This window comes from Lepidochelys kempii, chromosome 23 (assembly GCF_965140265.1).
Source record: "Lepidochelys kempii isolate rLepKem1 chromosome 23, rLepKem1.hap2, whole genome shotgun sequence".
NCBI lineage: Eukaryota > Metazoa > Chordata > Testudines > Cheloniidae > Lepidochelys > Lepidochelys kempii.
The window spans coordinates 6636862-6663136 of record NC_133278.1 but is presented as its reverse complement, the minus strand read 5'-3'; the positions used below and the strand labels follow the sequence as shown (position 1 = coordinate 6663136).

The 26275-nt window shown below is 47.9% G+C and overlaps 1 protein-coding gene and 3 long non-coding RNA genes across 5 annotated transcripts in view; 3 read left to right on the top strand and 1 right to left on the bottom strand.

Annotated features, from left to right (window-relative positions):
• The window catches only part of LOC140902307 (very-long-chain 3-oxoacyl-CoA reductase-like), a 31477-nt gene extending 23931 nt beyond the window's left edge, over nucleotides 1-7546 (top strand). For both annotated transcript variants that reach the window (XM_073322260.1, XM_073322259.1), the window contains one exon: nucleotides 6671-7546. In XM_073322260.1, coding sequence (XP_073178361.1) covers nucleotides 6671-6790 — 120 coding nt within the window. In that variant the 3' untranslated portion in view covers nucleotides 6791-7546. The remainder of the gene's footprint in view (nucleotides 1-6670) is intronic.
• The window catches only part of LOC140902316 (uncharacterized), a 64203-nt gene that overhangs the window by 8034 nt on the left and 29894 nt on the right, over nucleotides 1-26275 (bottom strand). The window contains exon 2 of the long non-coding RNA XR_012156052.1: nucleotides 5151-5271. This is a non-coding gene — a long non-coding RNA (uncharacterized lncRNA). The remainder of the gene's footprint in view (nucleotides 1-5150; nucleotides 5272-26275) is intronic.
• On the top strand, nucleotides 15117-19429 carry LOC140902315 (uncharacterized). The gene is made up of 4 exons (XR_012156051.1): nucleotides 15117-15205; nucleotides 16732-16859; nucleotides 17201-17873; nucleotides 19171-19429. It is a non-coding gene; the product is annotated as an uncharacterized lncRNA (long non-coding RNA).
• Nucleotides 20279-25799, top strand: LOC140902313 (uncharacterized). Its single transcript, XR_012156048.1, has 2 exons — nucleotides 20279-23860; nucleotides 25480-25799. It is a non-coding gene; the product is annotated as an uncharacterized lncRNA (long non-coding RNA).

Below are 26275 nucleotides of genomic sequence, written 5' to 3'. Positions count from 1 at the left end.
ACCTCCTCCCACCCCACTGTCCTGCTGGTAATAGCTTATCTAAAGTGATCATCAGGTGGGCCATTTCCAGCACAAATCCAGGTTTTCTCACCCTCCACCCCCCCACACAAATTCACTCTCCTGCTGGTGATAGCCCATCCAAAGTGACAACTCTTTACACAATGTGCATGACAATCAAGTTGGGCTATTTCCTGCACAAATGCAGGTTTTCTCACATCCCCCCCACCCCCATACACACACAAACTCACTCTCCTGCTGGTAATAGCTCATCCAAACTGACCACTCTTCAAGTTTAAATCCAAGTTAAACCAGAACATCTGGGGGGGGGGTAGGAAAAAACAAGAGCAAACAGGCTACCTTGCATAATGACTTAGCCACTCCCAGTCTCTATTTAAGCCTAAATTAATAGTATCCAATTTGCAAATGAATTCCAATTCAGCAGTTTCTCGCTGGAGTCTGGATTTGAAGTTTTTTTGTTTTAAGATAGCGACCTTCATGTCTGTGATTGCGTGACCAGAGAGATTGAAATGTTCTCCGACTGGTTTATGAATGTTATAATTCTTGACATCTGATTTGTGTCCATTTATTCTTTTACGTAGAGACTGTCCAGTTTGACCAATGTACATGGCAGAGGGGCATTGCTGGCACATGATGGCATATATCACATTGGTGGATGTGCAGGTGAACGAGCCTCTGATAGTGTGGCTGATGTTATTAGGCCCTGTGATGGTGTCCCCTGAATAGATATGTGGGCACAATTGGCAACGGGCTTTGTTGCAAGGATAGGTTCCTGGGTTAGTGGTTCTGTTGTGTGGTATGTGGTTGTTGGTGAGTATTTGCTTCAGGTTGCGGGGCTGTCTGTAGGCAAGGACTGGCCTGTCTCCCAAGATTTGTGAGAGTGTTGGGTCATCCTTTAGGATAGGTTGTAGATCCTTAATAATGCGTTGGAGGGGTTTTAGTTGGGGGCTGAAGGTGACGGCTAGTGGCGTTCTGTTATTTTCTTTGTTAGGCCTGTCCTGTAGTAGGTAACTTCTGGGAACTCTTCTGGCTCTATCAATCTGTTTCTTTACTTCTGCAGGTGGGTATTGTAGTTGTAAGAAAGCTTGACAGAGATCTTGTAGGTGTTTGTCTCTGTCTGAGGGGTTGGAGCAAATGCGGTTGTATCGCAGAGCTTGGCTGTAGACGATGGATCGTGTGGTGTGGTCAGGGTGAAAGCTGGAGGCATGCAGGTAGGAATAGCGGTCAGTAGGTTTCCGGTATAGGGTGGTGTTTATGTGACCATTGTTTATTAGCACTGTAGTGTCCAGGAAGTGGATCTCTTGTGTGGACTGGACCAGGCTGAGGTTGGTGGTGGGATGGAAATTGTTGAAATCATGGTGGAATTCCTCAAGGGCTTCTTTTCCATGGGTCCAGATGATGAAGATGTCATCAATATAGCGCAAGTAGAGTAGGGGCTTTAGGGGACGAGAGCTGAGGAAGCGTTGTTCTAAATCAGCCATAAAAATGTTGGCATACTGTGGGGCCATGCGGGTACCCATAGCAGTGCCGCTGATCTGAAGGTATACATTGTCCCCAAATGTGAAGTAGTTATGGGTAAGGACAAAGTCACAAAGTTCAGCCACCAGGTTAGCCGTGACATTATCGGGGATAGTGTTCTTGACGGCTTGTAGTCCATCTTTGTGTGGAATGTTGGTGTAGAGGGCTTCTACATCCATAGTGGCCAGGATGGTGTTATCAGGAAGATCACCGATGGATTGAAGTTTCCTCAGGAAGTCAGTGGTGTCTCAAAGGTAGCTGGGAGTGCTGGTAGCGTAGGGCCTGAGGAGGGAGTCTACATAGCCAGACAATCCTGCTGTCAGGGTGCCAAGGCCTGAGATGATGGGGCGCCCAGGATTTCCAGGTTTATGGATCTTGGGTAGTAGATAGAATATCCCAGGTCGGGGTTCCAGGGGTGTGTCTGTGCGGATTTGATCTTGTGCTTTTTCAGGAAGTTTCTTGAGCAAATGCTGTAGTTGCTTTTGGTAACTCTCAGTGGGATCAGAGGGTAATGGCTTGTAGAAACTCGTGTTGGAGAGCTGCCGAGCAGCCTCTTGTTCATATTCCGACCTATTCATGATGACAACAGCACCTCCTTTGTCAGCCTTTTTGATTATGATGTCAGAGTTGTTTCTGAGGCTGTGGATGGCATTGCGTTCCACATGGCTGAGGTTATGGGGCAAGTGATGCTGCTTTTCCACAATTTCAGCCCGTGCACGTCGGCGGAAGCACTCTATGTAGAAGTCCAGTTTGCTGTTTCGACCTTCAGGAGGAGTCCACCTAGAATCCCTCTTTCTGTAATGTTGGTAGGGAGACCTCTGTGGATTAGTATGCTGTTCAGAGGTATTTTGGAAATATTCCTTGAGTCGGAGTCGTCGAAAATAGGATTCTAGGTCACCACAGAACTGTATCATGTTCGTGGGGGTGGAGGGGCAGAAAGAGAGGCCCCGAGATAGAACAGCTGCTTCTGTTGGGCTGAGAGTATAGTTGGATAGGTTAACAATATTGCTAGGTGGGTTGAGGGAACCATTGCTGTGGCCCCTTGTAGCATGTAGTAGTTTAGAAAGTTTAGTGTCTTTTTTCTTTTGTAGAGAAGCAAAGTGTGCGTTGTAAATGGCTTCACCCCTGCTGTTGCTTCAGAAGGGCACTGTCTTTTTTTATTTTTTTTCTACAACTCTCATCTGCTATTTTGCTACAAAAACAAACAAACAAAAAGAATCCAGAATTTTTTTTTCTATTCTCCTGATTTTGACTGCCCTGCTGCAGCCACAACTTAAAAACATTTTAAATTTTGTAAAGCATTGAGTTACCTTTTAAGGGTTAAATGCCAAATCCCAAAGCCAAACAACACTAATTACCTGTGTCTAGCAAAAAGGTCTGTCAGTTTTGCAACTTTGAATTAAAGAGTCAAATGGATTTTTAGTGGCATTATTTAAAACAAAAACAAAACCAACTGGTCCTTAGAACTTCACATATTTACACACACAGAGACAGATACATACACATTTTCTTTCCCTTAACATCCCTTCCACACTGCTCTGTTTTTTTTTTTACATCTTACATTCCCTTTATACATTTGAGGCAGTTAAGTTCCAATAGAACACCCTTACATCCTTTAGTGATTTTGATTACATTACCCAATAGTCAAACAATTTTGATCAGATTCTCTCGCTGCCTGCTGCCTGCAGCAGTCCCTTATAGATCATTTCTGTGGGAAAAGGGCCCATTTTCCCTCAGAATAGCTGTAAAGGCTTCTGGGGACAGAAGCGTAGTGCTGGTAGTAGTCACTCTACCTGACCCCCTTAGCCTAGACCATTTTTTCAGAAATTTACAGGAGTCCGGACTCTTCCTAAAATACATAAACTGAGCCGGCGTTCCTTTAGGGAACTGTCCCAACTTAGACGTCTGGTTACCCATACAGGAGGATTTTACACACCAGTCACGCAAGAAGGAAAGTCGGGTTCGTCAGAGCGATGCCCGGTGCAACACACAAAAGGACCCCACAGGCTACTGCCTCAATCGCCCTTGCTTTCACACCAAGGGTTTTACCCAAGGCGCGGTGCAGCTGCGATTGTGCAGATTTCACTCATTCAGACCGTGGGGACAGGAACCCTTTGGTCAGCCGATCCCCAGACGGAGACGGCACCCAGACTCAAACACACCACAGGGAGGACGGATAGACACAGAGACAAGACAGTCCTCAGTCCGGACAAAACACAGAAATAATTACCTGACCAGATTCCTGATGTCAGATTCCGGGATCCCTACCAGAACAGAGTGGGAACCAACAGATTCGATGGCGTAGACTTCACTGTGGTCATGCACCCTTCCGTTCTGGCGGAGGACCGCTTGGGCCAAATGCCCAGGTGCCGGCTTGCCACGGCCGTCCTAAGAACAGTCAGGAGTCACACGGCCCCAGTGAAGATGGTTGCCATCTCGGTGGAACCTCCAAATTGTCAAAGTCAGATTCAGAACTCACATAGTTTGTCAGACCACTATGTTTATTAGCAAAGCGCTTTGCTAATGCACCCAGATGTGAGCCCCTCTCTGAGGTTCAAGGTAACTTATTTATACAGCTAAGCCAAAGCCAATTTAACATAAGAGACAAAAGAAAGAGAAACTGACAAATATACATACATATCTTATTTGCATACTAACGTTTACCAATCTCCTAGCTCAGTAGGAGCTCTAAGTTAATTAGTTTGAGGACCCCTTGTCTCACACTCCTTAATGTTTCTCTTCCTGACAACTATATTTCAACCAACCCTTCAAGTAGCATTTCTTTAATGAATTATAATTTCAATATAATTCATTCTACTTTCACAGTGTTTAGGAGGAGCCACACTGTGCAAATGCAACAGAGCCCTGTAGAAACAGGCAAAGTTCTCCTGGTTTCACGCTGTGTGTGTCATCGACTCAAAACCTTAGAGTAAACTCATTACATTTTTACAAGCTCCTTAAGTAAACAAAGCACATTAACACAGGGCTTCGGAGGTTGCAGATAGATCCCTGCTTCAGAGCCAGCAAGTAAGATCTTCATCCTACAAAGCACCTAACATCAAACCCCTAGTGCTTGCTACTTATGAGTCAATGGGAGTACTCTGAAGAGCCAGAACTATATCGGATAGCAGAGATCTGGCCTTAATGGTTTCCAGTACCTTTCCCCAAATAAATTTTAAAACTTAATGGAAATCAGTTCTCTGGAATCCAAATGATTTCCATTGTTTTAGAATTTGTTTGGGGAGAGGCATCTCTCCGGGCCACTGCAGCCCCAGAGCTGGAGCTGGGACATGACAGGTTAGAAAATACAAGAGTGATACTGCAAATCAAACTTTAAAGCTATAATACATCTTCCCAGACAAAGCTAAATCCAAACATTTTAAGCAGCTGGTGGAGGTAGCATTCATTTTAGGAACTACATTAATTAACCTCCATACCAGTTAAGCAATTCTGAAAAGCCATCCAAACCAAAAGCTAGGCATAAATAATACATTGCGTCTCTCCCTGGCTGTCACACGCAGCCCAGCTGGAGCTGGGATGCCCTAAATTTAGTCCTGACCCCACCCACCCCCTATTTCCCCCCACGTACCCCGTATTTCCCCCCATCACATCACCTTCCATGTCCTCTCCAGGGTCCAGGTCCACCTAATTAGTGAAGCCATGTGGATAAGTCCCAGAGAGATGCAGCCTTAACCGTTTTGCCACCCAGGGCAGAAAACGTTGGTCCATACACTCCTGAGGAGGAAAAGAAAATGTAGAGTGACACAGCGGTCTGGCGCCGCTGGAAGCTGGTGCCCAGGGTAACCGTCCTGCTTGTCCACCCCTAGAACTGGTCCGGGGCCCAGCTCCCTGAACCTTGTAAAAAAACCAGGAGTACTTGTGGCACCTTAGAGACTAACACATTTATTAGAGCATAAGCTTTCGTGGGCTACAGCCCACTTCATCGAATGCATTGAATGGAACATATAGTAAGAATATATATATATATATATATACACACACATACATACAGAGAAGGTGGAATTTGCCATACAAACAGTTTGTATGGCAAATTCCACCTTCCCTGTATGTGTGTATATATATATCTTCTTATTATATGTTCCATTCAATGCATCCAATGAAGTGGGCTGTAGCCCACGAAAGCTTATGCTCTAATAAATGTGTTAATCTCTAAGGTGCCACAGGTACTCCTGGTTTTTTTTTGTGGATACAGACTAACACGGCTGCTACTTTGAACCCTGTAATGTTGCCAATCCCAGGAGTTCAGAAATCATGAGTCAGGACCGAAAAATCCACAACACCAACTTAAAATTCTGATACTTAGAAAAAAAAACTTTTGTTTATTTCTGACTTCTAGTTTCTGAGCCTTTAGGTCACACTTTGAACCATGTTTTCTGGCTTCTATCCACAGCCTGAAACTCGTTTGTTTTGTTTTGTTTGAGATGAAATATTGCAAGATTAATGATAAATCACAAGAGTTGTCAATGCTGGCCTGGGCCTGCACTGAGGAGCTGGGCCCTGCACCCCTGTGGAAGATGAGGGGGCCCTGTGGTGAGGACCCCGTCCCCCACCCTCTGGGGTTCATGTCTCTGAGCTGAAGAGCTAGGCCCCTTGCTGCTTGTGAGGATCATTTGCTGCAGTCATGTTACCGTCCCTGTTGTTTTCAGCACAGCTGCTGGGAAACCTGAGTCTCTCTGATGTCACGTTTGGGGAACAGGAAGAAAATGTCCGGGCCCCAGTTAGAGACACATGGTTTTTGCTGTGATCAGTACCGCTGCCTGAGCACCCTAGGGAGTTGGGCTGTGTTCTGATTCTCACACAGCTCATTTGTCCAAGGCTCCTTGCAGGATACTGAGTGACAATACACAGCCCGCTAGACAGCACACCAGCAACTGTGACGAGCGTCACCAGCAGCTTACATCTCCTCTTCAGCCTTTCCGTTTCTCCCCTCCAGTTGTCCACAACAGCGCTTGACGAGACACTTCAGTGCAAGAGGGGTAACTCTGTCCATGCCCCGTTTGACCAAGACCATGCTTGGGGTTTAGACTCTAGATTCACCTTTTGCTGATTAATCATATGTCTCTTTACAGGTGGTAGCAATTTAAATGGCTTGTCCCTTCTTTGCTCATTTCAGAGCTTCATTCATGAGCTGCTGTGTCCTGAGTGGTTTCGTCTCTCCCCCCTTGGGCTTCAATGCACTCTGGCCCTGTGGAGGAAGTTGAAGATCCGGATGCCCTCACTGAAACAAGAGTAGGCAAGAACTCACAGGCCCAAATGATGCAGCACTAACCACTGGAAGAAATTACCAAGGGAAGTGGTGGAGTCTCCATCTCTTGAAGTCTTTGAGTCTACTCTGGATGTTTTTCTGGGAGATGTTTTAGGCTCAATACAGGGGTAAAAGAGTGAAATTCTATGGCCTGTGATATGGCAGAGTCAGGCTACATGATCTAATGTTCCCTCCTGGCCTTAAAATCTGTGAATCTATCATTCTAAAGCATGACTTTGTTGGGAACACTGGGGCATGGCCACTAGGTAACTCGAGGGGATGGAAGACCACGAGTGTCGATGAAGCCCCCTCTCACTAGGCCCAAGTGTCCTTGCCCCCCCCCCCGCCTGGAGGCACTCGCAGCAGCTCTGCGTACTAGGCCCAAGTGTCCTTGGCCCCCCAGCCTGGAGGCACTCCCAGCAGTTATGCTGAGGATCTGCAACAATATGTTGCAGAGTCAGACTGCCTGAAACTAAACAAGGCCAAACAGGGCAGATATGGAAAAACAATGCTGAATAAAGCAGCTTTATGTAGAGTTTAACAAATGATACAAAAAACAAGGGAACTAGCTGGTAACGGGATCGGCTGGCTATATGGATACTTAGGGCAGCTTGCTATTGGATAAGTGTGCTGAAGAAAGGATGTATAAAAGCCTGTGTAACTTCCTGCTCGGTGTGCAGGATTTGAGAGTCTATTCTCCCTGTACCTTGTTTGCAGCTGCAAATAAACTTTTCTGCTTCTCCACGCCGTTGTGATTCTTGGGTGACGCACACCGGGTAACGAACCCCTGTTGTTGTTTTGCCTCTCGGCACTGGGTGCCGGCAACAACTTGAAGGGGGAGCAGGAAGCCAAGAGGATGTAGGGTGTTCAGAACAGGCCTAAAATGTCAGCCTGAGAACCAGATTCTACAGACCTTATTCTGGCCCAGAACCAACTGGCTTCAGTGGGAAATTTTGTCCTATTAAGCTCTGCAGGATTTGGCCCTGAGTCTTGTTATATATCATGTTGCATGAAATAGACAAATGCCTTTTCCTGCTGTCATGTCCAGTTTGTACCATCCCCGCCCCCATCGCCTGCGTGCCTGCCAACCGTCCCTGCCAGACAGGCAGAGAACTGCAGCTCTCTGAGATAGGAGCTAGAGGAGACATAAATAAGAAATCCCTGTTGTTCCTCTATCAAGAACCACCCAAAGTGCTTTAAAGTGAGTACATGGGACTCGCTCCATCTACCACACCAGCTCCTTAGAAAGACTGTGAGGGGTAACTTATTGGGCAGAATCGGTTCCTCAGCCTGGAATGAAAGCAATGCTACTCTCAGGAAAACAGATGGGATCACTGGTGACCAGGTGAGCTCATGATTTCTGCTTCACTTCTCACCTGAGACATGACTGTGGAGCAGGACTGCACTCCCTTGTATGACATGGAGACTCTGCTGCAGTGCTGACTAAAGGCTTGTGTATCTGGGAAGGGTTTTCAACATTCTTGGGTTACTATTATTGGCCAGGCAGGGGATGGAGCAATGACCTCATCTGAGTGGGTCTACACTGCAGCTGGGACCATGCCTCCCAATTCAAATAGACAGACTCACCCTACCAAGACTCAAGCTAGCAAGCTCAAAATAGCAGTGTGTGGACATTGTGGTTCTGGCGGAGCCCACCCTTCCACTGGGCTCGAGCTCAGCTGGCTAGTCTGAGCTGCAGCATCCGCATGCAAGCCCTGCTGGCATGAGTCTGTCTACCTAGGCTGGGAGGCTTATTCCCAGTTGCAGTGTAGACATACCCTCAGAGACCTGTGTCAACAGGGTGGGACATATTAGTCTGCCCTAGGCAGCTACCTGTACTGGCCTCAGCCTTCTCCTGCATCCAAAAGAAAGGCTAGAAAAAGGACCACCAGTTTGCAAAGGTTTCTCCCTAGTCATTGCATTGAGATAGACACAGTCATCAGCACACCTCTCTGCTCAGTCTGTGCTCTGAGAGATAAACTGTTGGCAGCGTCTTGTGTCCAAGAGGAGATGTTATTGTTCCTGAGACACCTAAGATACCAGTAACAGATTTTTGACTCTAATAAAAAAAGAAAAAGAAATTCCTGCTGCAGCTGATGGAAGGGGGCATATTGTATGTAGGTCACACTACTCCTTTCTTCTGTCCAACAGTGCCGGCTATCCAATGGGATAATCTGGTCAGCTCCTCTCACTCCAGTGATGGATCTCTTCCACCCTTTCCCATAGTGTCAGAGACTCAATTAATTACAAGATGCCCTGATTTCTAAGGCTTGTAGAGTGACTTGTGCATGTTATCTTCACAGCCTCCCTGTTCCTCCCTAGCTATGGGGTTTATGTCCTCATCTATAAGATCTAGTTCCTTTGTGTCTGTTTCCCCATCTATTGTCACCTGCTTTCTTCTTCAAAGAAAAGCATTTCCACGTTCCCTGAGAGGAAAGGGTTCTTTCACTCTCAACAATTGCCATAGATTTGCCAGACTTCCTACAGACATGGCGTCTTTTCTTGAGTGGTGGGATTTTCTGTGTGAACATGCTTATCACAGCCTTCTCTAGTGAGGCCTGTTCTTGACGTCTGAGGTCAGGGTCTCATCCGCTACAACGTGGCCATGAACTTTGTAGACCTGACCCTCTCCGCACTCTCTAGAGGGAATCATGGGGGATGGGGGGTTGTCTGTAACGAACTCAGGAACAAAGATGTCTGGGTATTTTTCCGACATAGATTCTTAGGTTCCAAGTCCAGAAGCAGTGGCAGATTAATGCACAGGGCCAATGCACAGAGGCCCTGGCTAATATGGGGGCCCCCGCAGGAGTGTCGGAACCTGCATAGAAGTTGGGAGGGGACATCAATGCTGGAACAGTGGCCTTGTCACTGGCTTTTCCTTTTCCCCCTGAGACAACCTTCCCCCACTGCCCTGCAGCCAGGCCAGAAGCTGGAGCCAGGCAGAGATAAGAGCTGCCCAGGGACCCTGGGCCACTGTAGGGAGATCTGGACCCTTCATCTGCCCTGGGCAGCGTGTGGTGCCCAAGAGCAGCCCCCCAGGCCGTGTCTCCACCCCCTGGGGCATGCCACTGCTGGTGGGACACAGGGATGGGGGCTCCAGTCCTGCCTCCTGCCCTGGGTCCTACAGCCACACACGTGGGGAGAGGAGACCCTGCCCTGGCCTGGGAGGTGGCAGGTAGCCCTGGGAAGGTCGCAGTGAGGAACTGGACAGAGAGGGCTCCTCCGGCACAGCTCCCCCTGCTACTGGACCAGTCTCAGTGGCTGCTGCACTCTGCCCACACTCACTCAGTGCCTGTGCCCCGCTCCCCCTGCCAGGCTGCCCCCACCAGTCCCTCCTCCTCCTCCTTGGTAAACAGGTAGCAGAATGAGGTCTCTGCCCATGGGGACAGGATGCCTTCCGGGGAAAGGAGGCACTTCCGTCCCCTTGTGAGAGGTTTGAAGTAAAGGCAGCATTATGGAAGGCTGCTAGTCATCTTTCAAGCTTGGTGCTACTCCGGCAAAGGGAACTGGAGGATTGTCAATTAGGGTATGTCTACACTACGAAATTAGGTCGAATTTATAGAAGTCGGTTTTTTAGAAATCGGTTTTATATATTCGAGTGTGTGTGTCCCCACAGAAAATGCTCTAAGTGCATTAACTCGGTGGAGCGCTTCCACAGTACCGAGGCAAGCGTCGACTTCCGGAGCGTTGCACTGTGGGTAGCTATCCCACAGTTCCCGCAGTCTCCGCTGCCCATTGGAATTCTGGGTTGAGATCCCAATGCCTGATGGGGCTAAAACATTGTCGCGGGTGGTTCTGGGTACATATCGTCAGGCCCCCGTTCCCTCCCTCCCCCCGTGAAAGCAAGGGCAGACAATCATTTCGCACCTTTTTTCCTGAGTTACCTGTGCAGACGCCATACCACGGCAAGCATGGAGCCCGCTCAGGTAACCGTCACCCTATGTCTCCTGGGTGCTGGCAGACGCGGTACGGCATTGCTACACAGTAGCAGCAACCCCTTGCCTTGTGGCAGCAGACGGTACAGTACGACTGGTAGCCGTCATCGTCATGTCCGAGGTGCTCCTGGTCGCCTCTGTGAGGTCGATCAGGAGCGCCTGGGCAGACATGGGCGCAGGGACTAAATTTGGAGTGACTTGAGCAGGTCATTCTCTTTAGTCCTGCAGTCAGTCCTATTGAACCATCTTATGGTGAGCGGGCAGGCGATACGGACTGCTAGCAGTCGTACTGTACCATCTTCTGCCGAGCAGCCATGAGATGTGGATGGCATGCAGTCCTTCTGCACCATCTGCTGCCAGCCAAAGATGTAAAAGATAGATGGAGTGGATCAAAACAAGAAATAGACCACCGAGGTAAATCTAGCCATGTATCAATCAGAGGCCAGGCTAACCTTCTTGTTCCAATAAGGACAATAACTTAGGTGCACCATTTCTTATTGGAACCCTCCGTGAAGTCCTGCCTGAAATACTCCTTGATGTAAAGCCACCCCCTTTGTTGATTTTAGCTCCCTGAAGCCAACCCTGTAAGCCGTGTCGTCAGTCGCCCCTCCCTCCGTCAGAGCAACGGCAGACAATCGTTCCGCGCCTTTTTTCTGTGCGGACGCCATACCAAGGCAAGCATGGAGGCCGCTGAGCTCATTTTGGCAATTAGGAGCACATTAACCACCACACGCATTATCCAGCAGTATATGCAGCACCAGAACATGGCAACGCGATACCGGGCGAGGAGGCGATGTCAGCGCGGTCCCGTGAGTGATCAGGACATGGACACAGATTTCTCTGAAAGCATGGGCCCTGACAATGCATGCATCATGGTGCTAATGGGGCAGGTTCATGCTGTGGAATGCCGGTTCTGGGCTCGGGAAACAAGCACAGACTGGTGGGACCGCATAGTGTTGCAGGTCTGGGACGATTCACAGTGGCTGCGAAACTTTTGCATGCGTAGGGGCACTTTCATGGAACTTTGTGACTTGCTTTCCCCTGCCCTGAAGCGCATGAATACCAAGATGAGAGCAGCCCTCACAGTTGAGAAGCGAGTGGCGATAGCCCTGTGGAAGCAACGCCAGACAGCTACCGGTCAGTTGGGAATCAATTTGGAGTGGGCAAATCTACTGTGGGGGCTGCTGTGATGCAAGTAGCCCACGCAATCAAAGATCTGCTGATATCAAGGGTAGTGACCCTGGGAAATGTGCAGGTCATAGTGGATGGCTTTGCTGCAATGGGATTCCCTAACTGTGGTGGGGCTATAGACGGAACCCATATCCCTATCTTGGCACCGGAGCACCAAGCCGCCGAGTACATAAACCGCAAGGGGTACTTTTCGATAGTGCTGCAAGCTCTGGTGGATCACAAGGGACGTTTCACCAACATCAATGTGGGATGGCCGGGAAAGGTACATGACGCTCGCATCTTCAGGAACTCTGGTCTGTTTCAAAAGCTGCAGGAAGGGACTTTATTCCCAGACCAGAAAATAACTGTTGGGGATGTTGAAATGCCTATAATTATCCTTGGGGACCCAGCCTACCCCTTAATGCCATGGCTCATGAAGCCGTAGACAGGCAGCCTGGACAGTAGTCAGGAGCTGTTCAACTACAGGCTGAGCAAGTGCAGAATGGTGGTAGAATGTGCATTTGGATGTTTAAAGGCGCGCTGGCGCAGTTTACTGACTCGCTTAGACCTCAGCGAAACCAATATTCCCACTGTTATTACTGCTTGCTGTGTGCTCCACAATATCTGTGAGAGTAAGGGGGAGACGTTTATGGCGGGGTGGGAGGTTGAGGCAAATCGCCTAGCTGCTGGTTACGCGCAGCCAGACACCAGGGCGGTTAGAAGAGCACAGGAGGGTGCGGTACGCATCAGAGAAGCTTTGAAAACCAGTTTCATGACTGGCCAGGCTACGGTGTGAAAGTTCTGTTTGTTTCTCCTTGATGAAACCCCCCGCCCCTTGGTTCACTCTACTTCCCTGTAAGCTAACCACCCGCCCCTCCTCCCTTCAATCACCGCTTGCAGAGGCAATAAAGTCATTGTTGCTTCACATTCATGCATTCTTTATTCATTCATCACACAAATAGGGGGATGACTACCAAGGTAGCCCAGGAGGGGTGGTGGAGGAGGGAAGGAAAATGCCACACAGCACTTTAAGCACAGCACTTTAAAAGTTTACAACTTTAAAATTTATTGAATGACAGCCTTCTTTTTTTTGGGCAATCCTCTGTGGTGGAGTGGCTGGTTGGCCGGAGGCCCCCGCACCGCATTCTTGGGCGTCTGGGTGTGGAGGCTATGGAACTTGGGGAGGAGGGCGGTTGGTTACAGAGGGGCAGCAGTGGCAGTCTGTGCTCCAGCTGCCTTTGCTGCAGCTCAACCATACACTGGAGCATACTGGTTTGGTCCTGCAGCAGCCTCAGCATTGAATCCTGCCTCCTCTCATCACGCTGCCGCCACATTTGAGCTTCAGCCCTGTCTTCAGCCCACCACTTACTCTCTTCAGCCCTCCACCTCTCCTCCCGGTCATTTTGTGCTTTCCTGCACTCTGACATTATTTGCCTCCACGCATTCGTCTGTGCTCTGTCAGTGTGGGAGGACAGCATGAGCTCGGAGAACATTTCATCGCGAGTGCGTTTTTTTTTCTTTCTAAGCTTCACTAGCCTCTGGGAAGGAGAAGATCCTGTGATCATTGAAACACATGCAGCTGGTGGAGAAAAAAAAAGGGACAGCGGTATTTAAAAAGACACATTTTATAAAACAGTGGCTACACTCTTTCAGGGTAAACCTTGCTGTTCACATTACATACATAGCACATGTGCTTTCGTTACAAGGTCGCATTTTGCCTCCTCCCACCGTGTGACTACCCCCTCAACCTTCCCCCCTCCCTGTGGCTAACAGCGGGGAACATTTCTGTTTAGCCACAGGCAAACAGCCCAGCAGGAATGGGCTCCTCTGAGTGTCCCCTGAAGAAAAGCACTCTATTTCAACCAGGTGACCATGAATTATATCTCACTCTCCTGAGGATAACACAGAGAGATAAAGAACGGATTTTGGTTGAATGCCAGCAAACATACACTGCAATGCTTTGTTCTACAGTGATTCCCGAGTATGTGTTACTGGCCTGGAGTGGTAAAGTGTCCTATCATGAAGGACGAAATAAGACTGCCCTCCCCAGAAACCTTTTGCAAAGGCTTTAGGACTACATCTAGGAGAACCGCAAATGCCAGGGCAAAGTAATTCTTTCACATGCTTGCTTTTAAACCATGTATAGCATTTTAAAAGGTACACTCACCAGAGGTCCCTTCTCTGCCTGCTGGGTCCAGGAGGCAGCCTTGGGTGGGTTCGGGGGGTACTGGCTCCAGGTCTAGGGTGAGAAACAGTTCCTGGCTGTCGGGATAACTGGTTTCTCCGCTTGCTTGCTGTGAGCTATCTACAACCTCCTCCTCATCATCATCTTCTTTGTCCCCAAAACCTACTTCCGTATTGCCTCCATCTCCATTGAAGGAGTCAAACAACACGGCTGGGGTAGTGGTGGCTGAACCCCCTAAAATGGCATGCAGCTCATCATAGAAGCGGCATGTTTGGGGCTCTGACCCAGAGCGGCTGTTCGCCTCTCTGGTTTTCTGGTAGGCTTGCCTCAGCTCCTTCAGTTTCACGCGGCACTGCTTCAGGTCCCTGTTATGGCCTCTGTCCTTCATGCCCTGGGAGATTTTCACAAAGGTTTTGGCATTTCGAAAACTGGAACGGAGTTCTGATAGCACGGATTCCTCTCCCCAAACAGCGATCAGATCCCGTACCTCCCGTTCGGTCCATGCTGGAGCTCTTTTGCGATTCTGGGACTCCATCATGGTCACCTGTGCTGATGAGCTCTGCATGGTCACCTGCAGCTTGCCACGCTGGCCAAACAGGAAATGAGATTCAAAAGTTCGCGGTTCTTTTCCTGTCTACCTGGCCAGTGCATCTGAGTTGAGAGTGCTGTCCAGAGCGGTCAGAATGGAGCACTCTGGGATAGCTCCCGGAGGCCAATACCATCGAATTGTGTCCACAGTACCCCAAATTCGAGCCGGCAACGTCGATTTAAGCGCTAATCCACTTGTCAGGGGTGGAGTAAGGAAATCGATTTTAAGAGCCCTTTAAGTCGAAATAAAGGGCTTCATTGTGTGGACGGGTGCAGGTTTAAATCGATTTAACGCTGCTAAATTCGACCTAAAGTCCTAGTGTAGACCAGGGCTTAGAGTTAGGGGTGGTTAAAGGTAATTTGGCACAACAGGGTTTGGAGTCAGAAGCAGAGGTAACAGACCACCTTAAAAGACAGGAGCTGCGGCTTGGTTGCAGGGGAGTACAGGAAAAAAAGTTTCAAAGTGAAAATGGGAGAGTGAGCAGGTTAATACGTGGAGTTGCTCCAAATGGTTAACGACACCAGGTAATGGCACTTTTGCAATTCACTTGACATGCAGACAAAAGCAGCAGACACGGGGGGGGGCAAATTCAGGGTTTGCAGGAGCCGATAACAACCCCCACTTTCCTCCCAGAGCCAGGATAAAAACCTAGGGGAAAGGGTTCCCAACTGTTTTACCCTAGGGAGCCCTATCCTTCGCTCCAAGCTAACCATAACCTTTTCTTCTCCTCCTCAGTTTGCTAAATTTGCTGCTTTTAGCCTGTACTTTCAAATAGCTTCACAGGGCTAATTGGTTGCTTTCCACCCTACCCACCCCCACCCCCCTTCGCACTTTTGTTTTTCTGAAGTTTTAATGGAGGGTACTTTGGATACTTATAGGAAATGTTTTTCTGGATAGAGCATGACAGAGCTCTGACATAGTCCACTGAAATTTTAAGAGTAAAAGATCCATAGGTGACCATGGAGACAAATGTTTTCCTGCCTTTGTGAACAATCCCACGGTAAAGACAGCACAGGGGAAGGCAGCTGTGTTGTGGGGATTGTACTTGGCAGCGAAGTTGTTACAGACAAAATGCACCACCTTAAAGAACTGAATGCATAAGTAAGTGATTTAAAGAGAGTGAAGGGTTAAATGTAGCTTTGGCAGAAATTAAAACTACAGCGTTTGGAGGGAAGCAAATAGCTGGGAGTTGTGGAAGTGTTAGACGGTAACAGTTGTGGTGTGTTCCAGAGTAGCAGCCGTGTTAGTCTGTATCCACAACAAGAACAGGAGGACTTGTGGCACCTTAGAGACTAACAAATTTATTTGCGTTGTGGTGTGGGGATTACAGTGGACAAGAAGCTGGATATAAGTCATCAGTGTGCCCTCGTTGCCAAGAAGGCCAACAGCATATGGGGCTGTACTAGTAGGAACATTGCCAGCAGATCAAGGGAAGTGATTATTCCCCTCTATTCAGCACTGGTGAGGCCACAGCTAGAGTATTGCGTCCAGTTTTGGTCCCACCACTACAGAAGGGATGTGGACAAATTGGAGAGAGTCCAGCGGAGAGCAACAAAAATGATTAGGGGGCTGGGACACATGACTTATGAGGAGAGGCTGTCCCCTCTATTACCTAACTAGCCAGAAGCTGAGATGGAGATGGAGATGGAGCCCAGGGACAACTTTCTGGTCGGAATCCCAAAACCCTCCTCATTGACAGCCGCTGGCTGGGATAGGATGGGGTGTCTTCCCTGGGCCTCACTGGTGGATGCCCCTTCATATCCTACAGCAGCCTCAAGCTCCTGTACTGGAGTCTGGTATGTTTTTTCCCAGATTGGAGGGTGTTGTTTCCTGTTCAACAAATTAGGGAATTCTAACCAACAAACCCCAGGGGTCTGTTGCCTGGATCTAGGCCTCTAAGTAAACAAATCGCAGCAAGTTTGTCACACCTTGTCCCCCTCCCTTTCTGCACCCGGTGTATTACCTGCCTCCTCCCACCTCTAGACCAACCCCTCCCCCATCCAAGAAGTGCCCACACCCTGTGTACTTACTGCCCTTCTCCCTCCAACAGGAACCCACCAGCAACACCCTGATAATCCCTACTTCCACTGGCTTCACAGCAGCCATTTAACTTCCCCGGTCTCTGGAAGGATGGAATGATCTGGAGCGAACATGGATGTTATGCCGCAGCCTTTTAGGGTAAAAAGGGCAACTGGGGACATGTCAGAACAGGAAATAATTTCACATCACAATTCCCCCCAGGCTCTTTCCCTGCACACTGGTGTTCTAGACTGTCAGGCAAATAACAGAAAAATTCAAAAGACAGTTAGTAATGGGGGTGGGAGGGACGACAATATCTGTTAGAAAAGGAATTCAACCAAACACAAAGTGTCCAATAAGCTCTCGGAATGTACTGGGGACACTTGTTTCTTTCAGAAGATGGAAGAAGTAACTGGAGGATGGCCATTTTACACCTGATTCTGAGTAAGAAGAAGAAACGCAGACACAGGTAACTAACCGCTTTCATGTTCTCTCCACAGGTACCATTGCGGAGAGTGGAACAGATGATATGTCTGGGGGGAGAAAGCAGAAGGAGACTCCGCTGGTTGGAAGGCATGAGATGCACTGTCCTGAGATGAGGGGTTCCATGACTACCACTCCCAAGAGAAGGAGGCGGGTGGTGGTGGTCGGGGACTCTCTCCTCCAGGGGACTGAGTTATCTATCTGCCGCCCTGACCGGGAAAACCGAGAAGTCTGCTGCTTGCCAGGAGCTAAGATTCGCGATGTGACGGAGAGACTGCCGAGACTCATCAAGCCCTCGGATCGCTACCCCTTCCTGCTTCTCCACGTGGGCACCAATGCTACTGCCAAGAATGACCTTGAGCGGATCACTGCAGACTACGTGGCTCTGGGAAGAAGGATAAAGGAGTTTGAGGCACAAGTGGTGTTCTCGTCCATCCTCCCCGTGGAAGGAAAAGGCCGGGGCAGGGACTGTCGAATCGTGGAAGTCAATGAATGGCTACGCAGGTGGTGTCGGAGAGAAGGCTTTGCATTCTTTGACCATGGGATGGTGTTCCAAGAAGGAGGAGTGCTAGGCAGAGACGAGCTCCACCTAACGAAGAGAGGGAAGAGAATCTTTGCGAGCAGGCTGGCTAATCTAGCGAGGAGGGCTTTGAACTAGGTTCACCGGGGGAAGGAGACCAAAGCCTTGAGGTAAGTGGGAAAGCGGGATACCGGGAGGAAGCACAGGCAGGAACATCTGTGAGGGGAGGGCTCCTGACTCATACTGAGAATGAGGGGCGATCAGCAGGTTATCTCAAGTGCTTATATACGAATGCACAAAGCCTTGGAAACAAGCAGGGAGAACTGGAGGTCCTGGTGAAGGCAAGGAATTATGATGTAATTGGAATAACAGAGACTTGGTGGGATAACTCACATGACTGGAGTACTGTCATGGATGGTTATAAACTGTTCAGGAAGGGCAGGCAGGGCAGAAAAGGTGGGGGAGTAGCACTGTATGTAAAGGAGCAGTATGACTGCTCAGAGCTCCGGTACGATACTGCAGAAAAACCTGAGTGTCTCTGGATTAAGTTTAGAAGTGTGAGCAACAAGAGTGATGTCGTGGTGGGAGTCTGCTATAGACCACCGGACCAGGGGGATGAGGTGGATGAGGCTTTCTTCCAGCAACTCGCAGAAGCTACTAGATCGCACACCCTGGTTCTCATGGGTGACTTTAATTTTCCTGATATCTGCTGGGAGAGCAGTACAGCGGTGCATAGACAATCCAGGAAGTTTTTGGAAAGCGTAGGGGACAATTTCCTAGTGCAAGTGCTAGACGAGCCAACTAGGGGGGGAGCTTTTCTTGACCTGCTGCTCACAAACAGGGAAGAATTAGTGGAGGAAGCAAAAGTGGATGGGAATCTGGGAGGCAGTGACCATGAGTTGGTTGAGTTCAGGATCCTGACACAGGGAAGAAAGGTAAGCAGCAGGATATGGACCCTGGACTTCAGGAAAGCAGACTTCGACTCCCTCAGGGAATGGATAGGTAGGATCCCCTGGGGGACTAACATGAAGGGGAAAGGAGTCCAGGAGAGCTGGCTGTATTTCAAGGAATCCCTGTTGAGGTTACAGGGACAAACCATCCCAATGAGTCGAAAGAATAGTAAATATAGCAGGCGACCACCTTGGCTTAACGGTGAAATCCTAGCAGACCTTAAACATAAAAAAGAAGCTTACAAAAAGTGGAAGGTTGGACATATGACCAAGGAAGAGTATAAAAATATTGCTTGGGCATGTAGGAATGAAATCAGGAGGGCCAAATCGCACCTGGAGCTGCAGCTAGCAAGAGATGTCAAGAGTAACAAGAAGGGTTTCTTCAGGTATGTTGGCAACAAGAAGAAAGCCAAGGAAAGTGTGGGCCCCTTACTGAATGAGGGAGGCAACCTAGTGACAGGATATGGAAAAAGCTAATGTACTCAATGCTTTTTTTGCCTCTGTCTTCACTAAAAAGGACAGCTCCCAGACTGCTGCGATGGGCATCACAACATGGGGAGTAGATGGCCAGCCCTCTGTGGAGAAAGAGGTGGTTAGGGACTATTTAGAAAAGCTGGACGTGCACAAGTTCATGGGGCCGGATGAGTTGTATGCGAGAGTGCTAAAGGAATTGGCGGCTGTGATTGCAGAGCCATTGGCTATTATCTTTGCAAACTCGTGGCGAACGGGGGAAGTCCCAGATGACTGGAAAAAGGCTAATGTAGTGCCAATCTTTAAAAAAGGGAAGAAGAAGGATCCTGGGAACTACAGGCCAGTCAGCCTCACCTCAGTCCCTGGAAAAATCATGGAGCAGGTCCTCAAAGAATCAATCCTGAAGCACTTACATGAGAAGAAAGTGATCAGGAACAGTCAGCATGGATTCACCAAGGGAGGGTCATGCCTGACTAATCTAATCGCCTTCTATGATGAGATTACTGGTTCTGTGGATGAAGGGAAAGCAGTGGATGTATTGTTTCTTGACTTTAGCAAAGCTTTTGACACGGTCTCCCACAGTATTCTTGTCAGCAAGTTAAAGAAGTATGGGCTGGATGAATGCACTATAAGGTGGGTAGAAAGTTGGCTAGATTGTCGGGCTTAACGGGTAGTGATCAATGGCTCCATGTCTAGTTGGCAGCCGGTGTCAAGTGGAGTGCCCCAGGGGTCGGTCCTGGGGCCGGTTTTGTTCAATATCTTCATAAATGATCTGGAGGATGGTGTGGATTGCACTCTCAGCAAATTTGCGGATGATACTAAACTGGGAGGAGTGGTAGATACGCTGGAGGGGAGGGATAGGATACAGAGGGACCTAGACAAATTGGAGGATTGGGCCAAAAGAAATCTGATGAGGTTCAATAAGGATAAGTGCAGGGTCCTGCACTTAGGACGGAAGAACCCAATGCACAGCTACAGACTAGGGACCGAATGGCTCGGCAGCAGTTCTGCGGAAAAGGACCTAGGGGTGACAGTGGACGAGAAGCTGGATATGAGTCAGCAGTGTGCCCTTGTTGCCAAGAAGGCCAATGGCATTTTGGGATGTATAAGTAGGGGCATAGCGAGCAGATCGAGGGACGTGATCGTTCCCCTCTATTCGACATTGGTGAGGCCTCATCTGGAGTACTGTGTCCAGTTTTGGGCCCCACACTACAAGAAGGATGTGGATAAATTGGAGAGAGTCCAGCAAAGGGCAACAAAAATGATTAGGGGTCTGGAACACATGACTTATGACGAGAGGCTGAGGGAACTGGGATTGTTTAGTCTGCAGAAGAGAAGAATGAGGGGGGATTTGATAGCTGCTTTCAACTACCTGAAAGGGGGTTCCAAAGAGGATGGTTCTAGACTATTCTCAGTGGTAGAAGAGGAGAGGACAAGGAGTAATGGTCTCAAGTTGCAGTGGGGGAGGTTTAGGTTGGATATTAGGAAAAACTTTTTCACTAGGAGGGTGGTGAAACACTGGAATGCGTTACCTAGGGAGGTGGTAGAATCTCCTTCCTTAGATGTTTTTAAGGTCAGGCTTGACAAAGCCCTGGCTGGGATGATTTAATTGGGGATTGGTCCTGCTTTGAGCAGGGGGTTGGACCAGATGACCTTCTGAGGTCCCTTCCAACCCTGATATTCTATGATTCTATGAATTAGTTAGGAAACTGAAGGCAGAGAGCAATGTGAGCAAAAGTGATCTTGAAGTGATGATTTCATTATTCCATGAGAAGGATGAATGAGAGAAGCACAAGGAGATTAGGATAATGGACTTCAAAAAGGCAGACTTCAACAAACTCGAAAAACTGGTAGGTGAGGTCCCACGGGAATAAAATCTAAAGTGAAAATTAGAGTCCAGGAGAGCTGGCAGTTTCTTTGAGACAATATTAAAGGAGCTACACCAAACTATCACAATGTGAAGGAAAGCTAGAAAGAATAGTAAACGGGCAATACAGCTCTACCGGGAGCTCTTTAATGACCAGAAACTAAAAAGGAATCCTAAAGAAGTGGAATCATGGACAAATTGCTACGGATGAGAACAAAAGAGTAGCACAAGCATGTGGGGACAAAATCAGAAAGATTAAGTCACAAAATGAGTTACGCCAAGCAAGTGACATAAAAGCAATAAGATAAGGATTCTATAAATATATTACAAACAGGTGAAGGAAAGTGTAGGTCTTCTACTTACCAGGGAAGGCAAGATAATAACAGAGGACATCAAGAAGACTAAGGTGTTTAATGCCTTTTTTACATTCAGCAAAAAAGTTTAATTCTGAGCAGATACTTAAAACAATGATTCTTAACCAAGAGGGGGAAGGAACAGAAACCATAACGGGGAAATAACAGGTTAAAAATATTTAGATAAGTTAGATGTATTAAAGTCAGCAGGGCCTAATGGAGTACGTGAGGAATTAGCTGAAGCAATCTTGGAACAGTTAACAATTATCTTTGACAACTCCTGGAGAATGCTGAGGTCCCAAAAGACTGGCAAACATAATACCTATCTATAAAAGGGGAACAACAAGGACCTGGAGAATAAAGACCAGTCATGACTTACTTAGATACCTGTGTGACGGGTTGGTTCACAGAAACCCGTTTTGGGACTTCCACCTGATGTGCTCAGACTACCTCTGAGCCTGTTTTCCCTGTCAGTTTGGGACTTCAGTGCCCTGCCTGGTTTGAGCCAGACATGCTAGCGTGCTACAAACACAGACCCAGGTCTGAACTACGTCCCGCAAAAGCTGCAGGCTTAACTGAAAACAGTTTAAGAAGTGTTCCTGTCTTTAACACTCAGATGCCCAACTCCCAATGGGGTCCAAACCCTAAATAAATCAGCTTTACCCTGCATAAAGCTTATACGGGGTAAACTCATAAATTCTTCGTCCTCTATAACACTGATAGAGAGATATGCACAGCTGTTTGGCCCCCCAAGTATTAATACATACTCTAGGTTAATTAATAAGTAAAAAGTGATTTTATTAAATATAAAAAGTAGGATTTACATGGTTCCAAGTAATAACAGACAGAACAAAGTGAATTACCAAGCAAAATAAAACAAAACACGCAAGTCTAAGCCTAGTACAGTAAGAAAACTAAATACAGATAAAATCTCACCCTCAGAGATGTTTCAATAAGCTTCCATCACAGACTGGACACCTTCCTAGTCTGGGCACTATCCTTTCCCCTGGTACAGTCTTTGTTACAGCTCAGTTGTTAGTTAGGGGATTTCTCATGACTGCAGCCCCCTTTGTTCTGTTCCACCCCCTTATATAGCTTTTGCACAAGGTGGGAATCCTTTGTCCCTCTCTGGGTTCCCACCCCTCCTTCTAAATGGAAAAGCACCAGGTTAAAGATGGATTAGGGTTCAGGTGACATGAGCACATGTTACTGTAAGACTTCATTACCCACTTGCCAGCACACAGGTATACAGGAAGACTTACAAGTAAACAGAGCCATCTACAGTCAATTGTCCTAGTTGATGAGAGCCATCAAGATTCCAAACCACCATTAATGATCCACACTTTGCATAATTACAATAGGCCCTCAGAGTTATATTTCATATTTCTAGTTTCAGATTCAAGAATGATACATGTATACAAATAGGATGACCACACTCAGTAGATTATAAACTTACAAGAGACCTTTTGTAGGAAGCATATTCCAGTTACATTATATTCACACTCATTAGCATACTTTCATAAAATCATATAGAGTGCAGCATCATAAGCTGGAGAGAAAAAAATATTAAATAATCAATTTATAAGCACCTAGGATAGTAAAGTTATAGCCAGCATGGATTATTAACTAAAAATCCTGCCAAACCAATCTAATTTCCCGCTTTCACAGGCATCTGGATTTATGGATCTGGAGGACATTGTACACATGACATATCTTGCAAAAAGAAAAGGAGTACTTGTGGCACCTTAGAGACTAACAAATTTATTTGAGCATATCTTGATTTTAGTAAGGCTTTCGACAAGTCCCTCATAAGCAAACTAGGGAAATGTGTGTATATGTGTAACCCCCAAGGAGATTACTTCGATTCCTGGGGCTCTGTCTGCCGGCAGCTCAAGGAGAGGCATGCTGTCCCTGGTAGGGAGGGGGAGCCAAGGCAGACTCAGAGTCCGCCCGGCAACCAAGAGGGAGTGAGAGGCCCTCCCAGGGGGCTCAGAAAAGGGGAGAAGCCATTTTTGAGTCTGGTCTGGAGCCAGCCAGGACAAAGGCGGGACTGGGTGTGTGGGGAGCTGGCGAATCCCAGGTCTGCATGGAGGGTTCCCCTTGAGAACTGGCCTCTAGGGACCTGACAGCAAGATCCCTCAGCTGGGCTTTTCCTTCTGCACTGATGACTCCCAGTTTGTAGAGTTTTGCTGGGAAAGTTCCCCAGCCAGGCTGAGTTCGCCCTCCAGCTCCCTAGGTGAGACCAGCCACCACATGGTCAGCTCTGCTCTGGCTGCTAGTCCAGGGTTGCTGCCTGCTGCGAGTGTGTCTGGACGCTGGGCTAGGAGACTAGTTTGGATTTTAGTACAGTTGTGTAATCTGCACTTTGAGCCCTGCACCCCTGTGTGGTGAGGGGAAATCCTGAGACCAAAAGCAGCCTGACTCCTGACTGAAGAGGATCCCTGCCAACAGAGATCAGCCCCTCTGCAGTGACCGAGGAGTCAAGAGTCTGAACCTGAGGATCGTTCATGGAGTTTGTGAGTGCACCATCTTTTAGTTAGTCAGGGAAATTGTTTTGGGGACCCCCTACTCCCTGAACTGTGTCCTTAAGCCAGGGAGTAAGGGTTTGGGGATTTTATAACCTGCTGCATATTAAACCTGGGAGGGACTTATCACCTCCTCCCACTTGTGAGTCCTTTGGGCTGTACTGATCCCAGTCAGCCACACTGCTAAACCACTGCAGAGAAGATATCGTGGTCATAGGTCATCAAGGGCCCTAACAAAGTACGCGTACCAACGGAACACTGATCTTACATTTGTTACATCAGGTCACGTGACTGGGGAAAGTCACAGGTATTATCAGCATGGGCACTGGTGACCCTAAGAATAGTGTTTTATGTTTCTTGGGAGTCTCCAACTATCTGGCAAGTAAGTGGGGGTTACCCTGTGGTTAGAATTTTCCTCCCAAGCTGCCCTGGTGACCCTGCCAGGAAGGAGTGAGGAGAGTGGAGGCACTGCCAAATAAATTCATAGGGAAAAATAAAGAAGATACTGAGTGGGTGGCGGGATCCAGAAGAACCCAGACCTGTCCATCAAAACCGGTAAGCATATTGGCATTAAAGAAGGTAACCGGGTGGAGAGGGAGCACTACATATGTAAGGACTACAAGGGATGTACAATTTCTTGAAAGACTGTATTCAAAGAGAGGATGTATCTAGCGGGGTTCCAAAGGAGCCAGTCCTGCATCTGGTACTAGCCAATATTTTCATTCATGACTTAGATAATGGAGTGGAGAGTAAGCTTATTAAATTAGAAGATGACACCAAGCTGGGAGGAGTTGCAAGCACATAGGATAACAGAATTAGAATTCAGATTGTCCTTTATAAATTAGAGAATTGATCTGAAAGAACAAGATGAAATTCAATAGAGACAAGTGCAAAGTACTACAGTTCGGGAAGGAAAATCAAATGCACAACTACAAAATGGGGACTAACTGGCTAGGGGGCAGCCCTACTCAAAATGATCTGGGGGGTTATAGTGAGTCACAAATTGAATCTGAGTCAGTCATGTGACTTGGTTGTGAAAAAGGCTAGTTTGGTACAGGAATAGGTTACTAAGGGAGGTTGTGGAATGGCCATCACTGGAGGTTTTAAGGGCGGGATGGACAGACACCGCAGTGGTGGGGGCTGGATTAGATCATCTCTCAAGGTTCATTCCAGCCCTACAGTTCTATGACTCTGTTCTGAGGAAATGTTTGGCCACTTTATTACAGCATTGACCCAGCCCCTCCCACTAGCACTAAACCAGAGAGATATTTTAAAACCCTCCCAGTAACAAAGAAACCAAATTGAGATAGGTTTCAGAGTAACAGCCGTGTTAGTCTGTATTCGCAAAAAGAAAAGGAGGACTTGTGGCACCTTAGAGACTAACCAATTTATTTGCTCATGAAAGCTTATGCTCAAATAAATTGGTTTGTCTCTAAGGTGCCACAAGTCCTCCTTTTCTTTTTGCAAATTGAGATAAGAGTAGAACAAAAGAAGTGACTTTGGGGGATTCCCCCTGACATTGTCCCCAGGGCAGAACACTCCCACAGCAGGGGGTACAGGGAGAGTCAGAAACTGGCTTTTCCTCTCCCTGTACCTCATCTCGTTCACAGGAAAGTGAATCTGCCCAGGAGTGCCGCGGAGCCTGAGCAGCCAGAGCCAGCGAGTCCCGTGGCCGAGCAATGGCAGCCATCAGAAAGAAGCTGGTGATTGTGGGAGATGGTGCCTGTGGCAAGACCTGCCTGCTGATCATGTTCAGCAAGGACCAGTTCCCTGAGGTCTACATGCCAACAGTCTGAGAACTACACTGCTGATATCGAAGTAGATGGAAAGCAGGTGGAACTAGCCCTTTGTGACACAAAAAATAAAAATGCACAATAAGTATGTGTGGGCAGGTTAGAGATCTGGGAATCTCTCCCCACAATTATTTCTCCCACTGCCTCTTTCAGTCTCTCTCTACTTATGTCTCCCTTCCCCTGTCCCGCCCCCCCCGGCCAACAGACAGCCATTCCTAGGTGTTCGCTCTCCTAGGGCTGGACAGGCTCCTGCAGTTCCTAAGGGGAGGAGAGATGTGCGGGTGAGAGGGGCTGTTTGTGCAGAGTCACTTTCATGCCCATCCCCAGCACATTTCCTGAGGTCTTTATCAGTCACCTGGAGTCTCCTGATGATTGGGAGAATGGGTTGACAGCAATGGAGTGTGCCTTGCACCTGGAGAAGAATGTGAACCAGTCACTCCTTGATCTGCACAAGCTGGCAACTGACAAGAATGACCCTCATTTGTGTGACTTCATTGAAACTCAGATGGAGCCTATGGAGCTAATTACAGCTGGAGACTGGGCACAGAGGAAGCTTCACTCAAATTCAATCTCAATCCCAGAAACCACCGGGGAATCACAGAAGATCATAGAA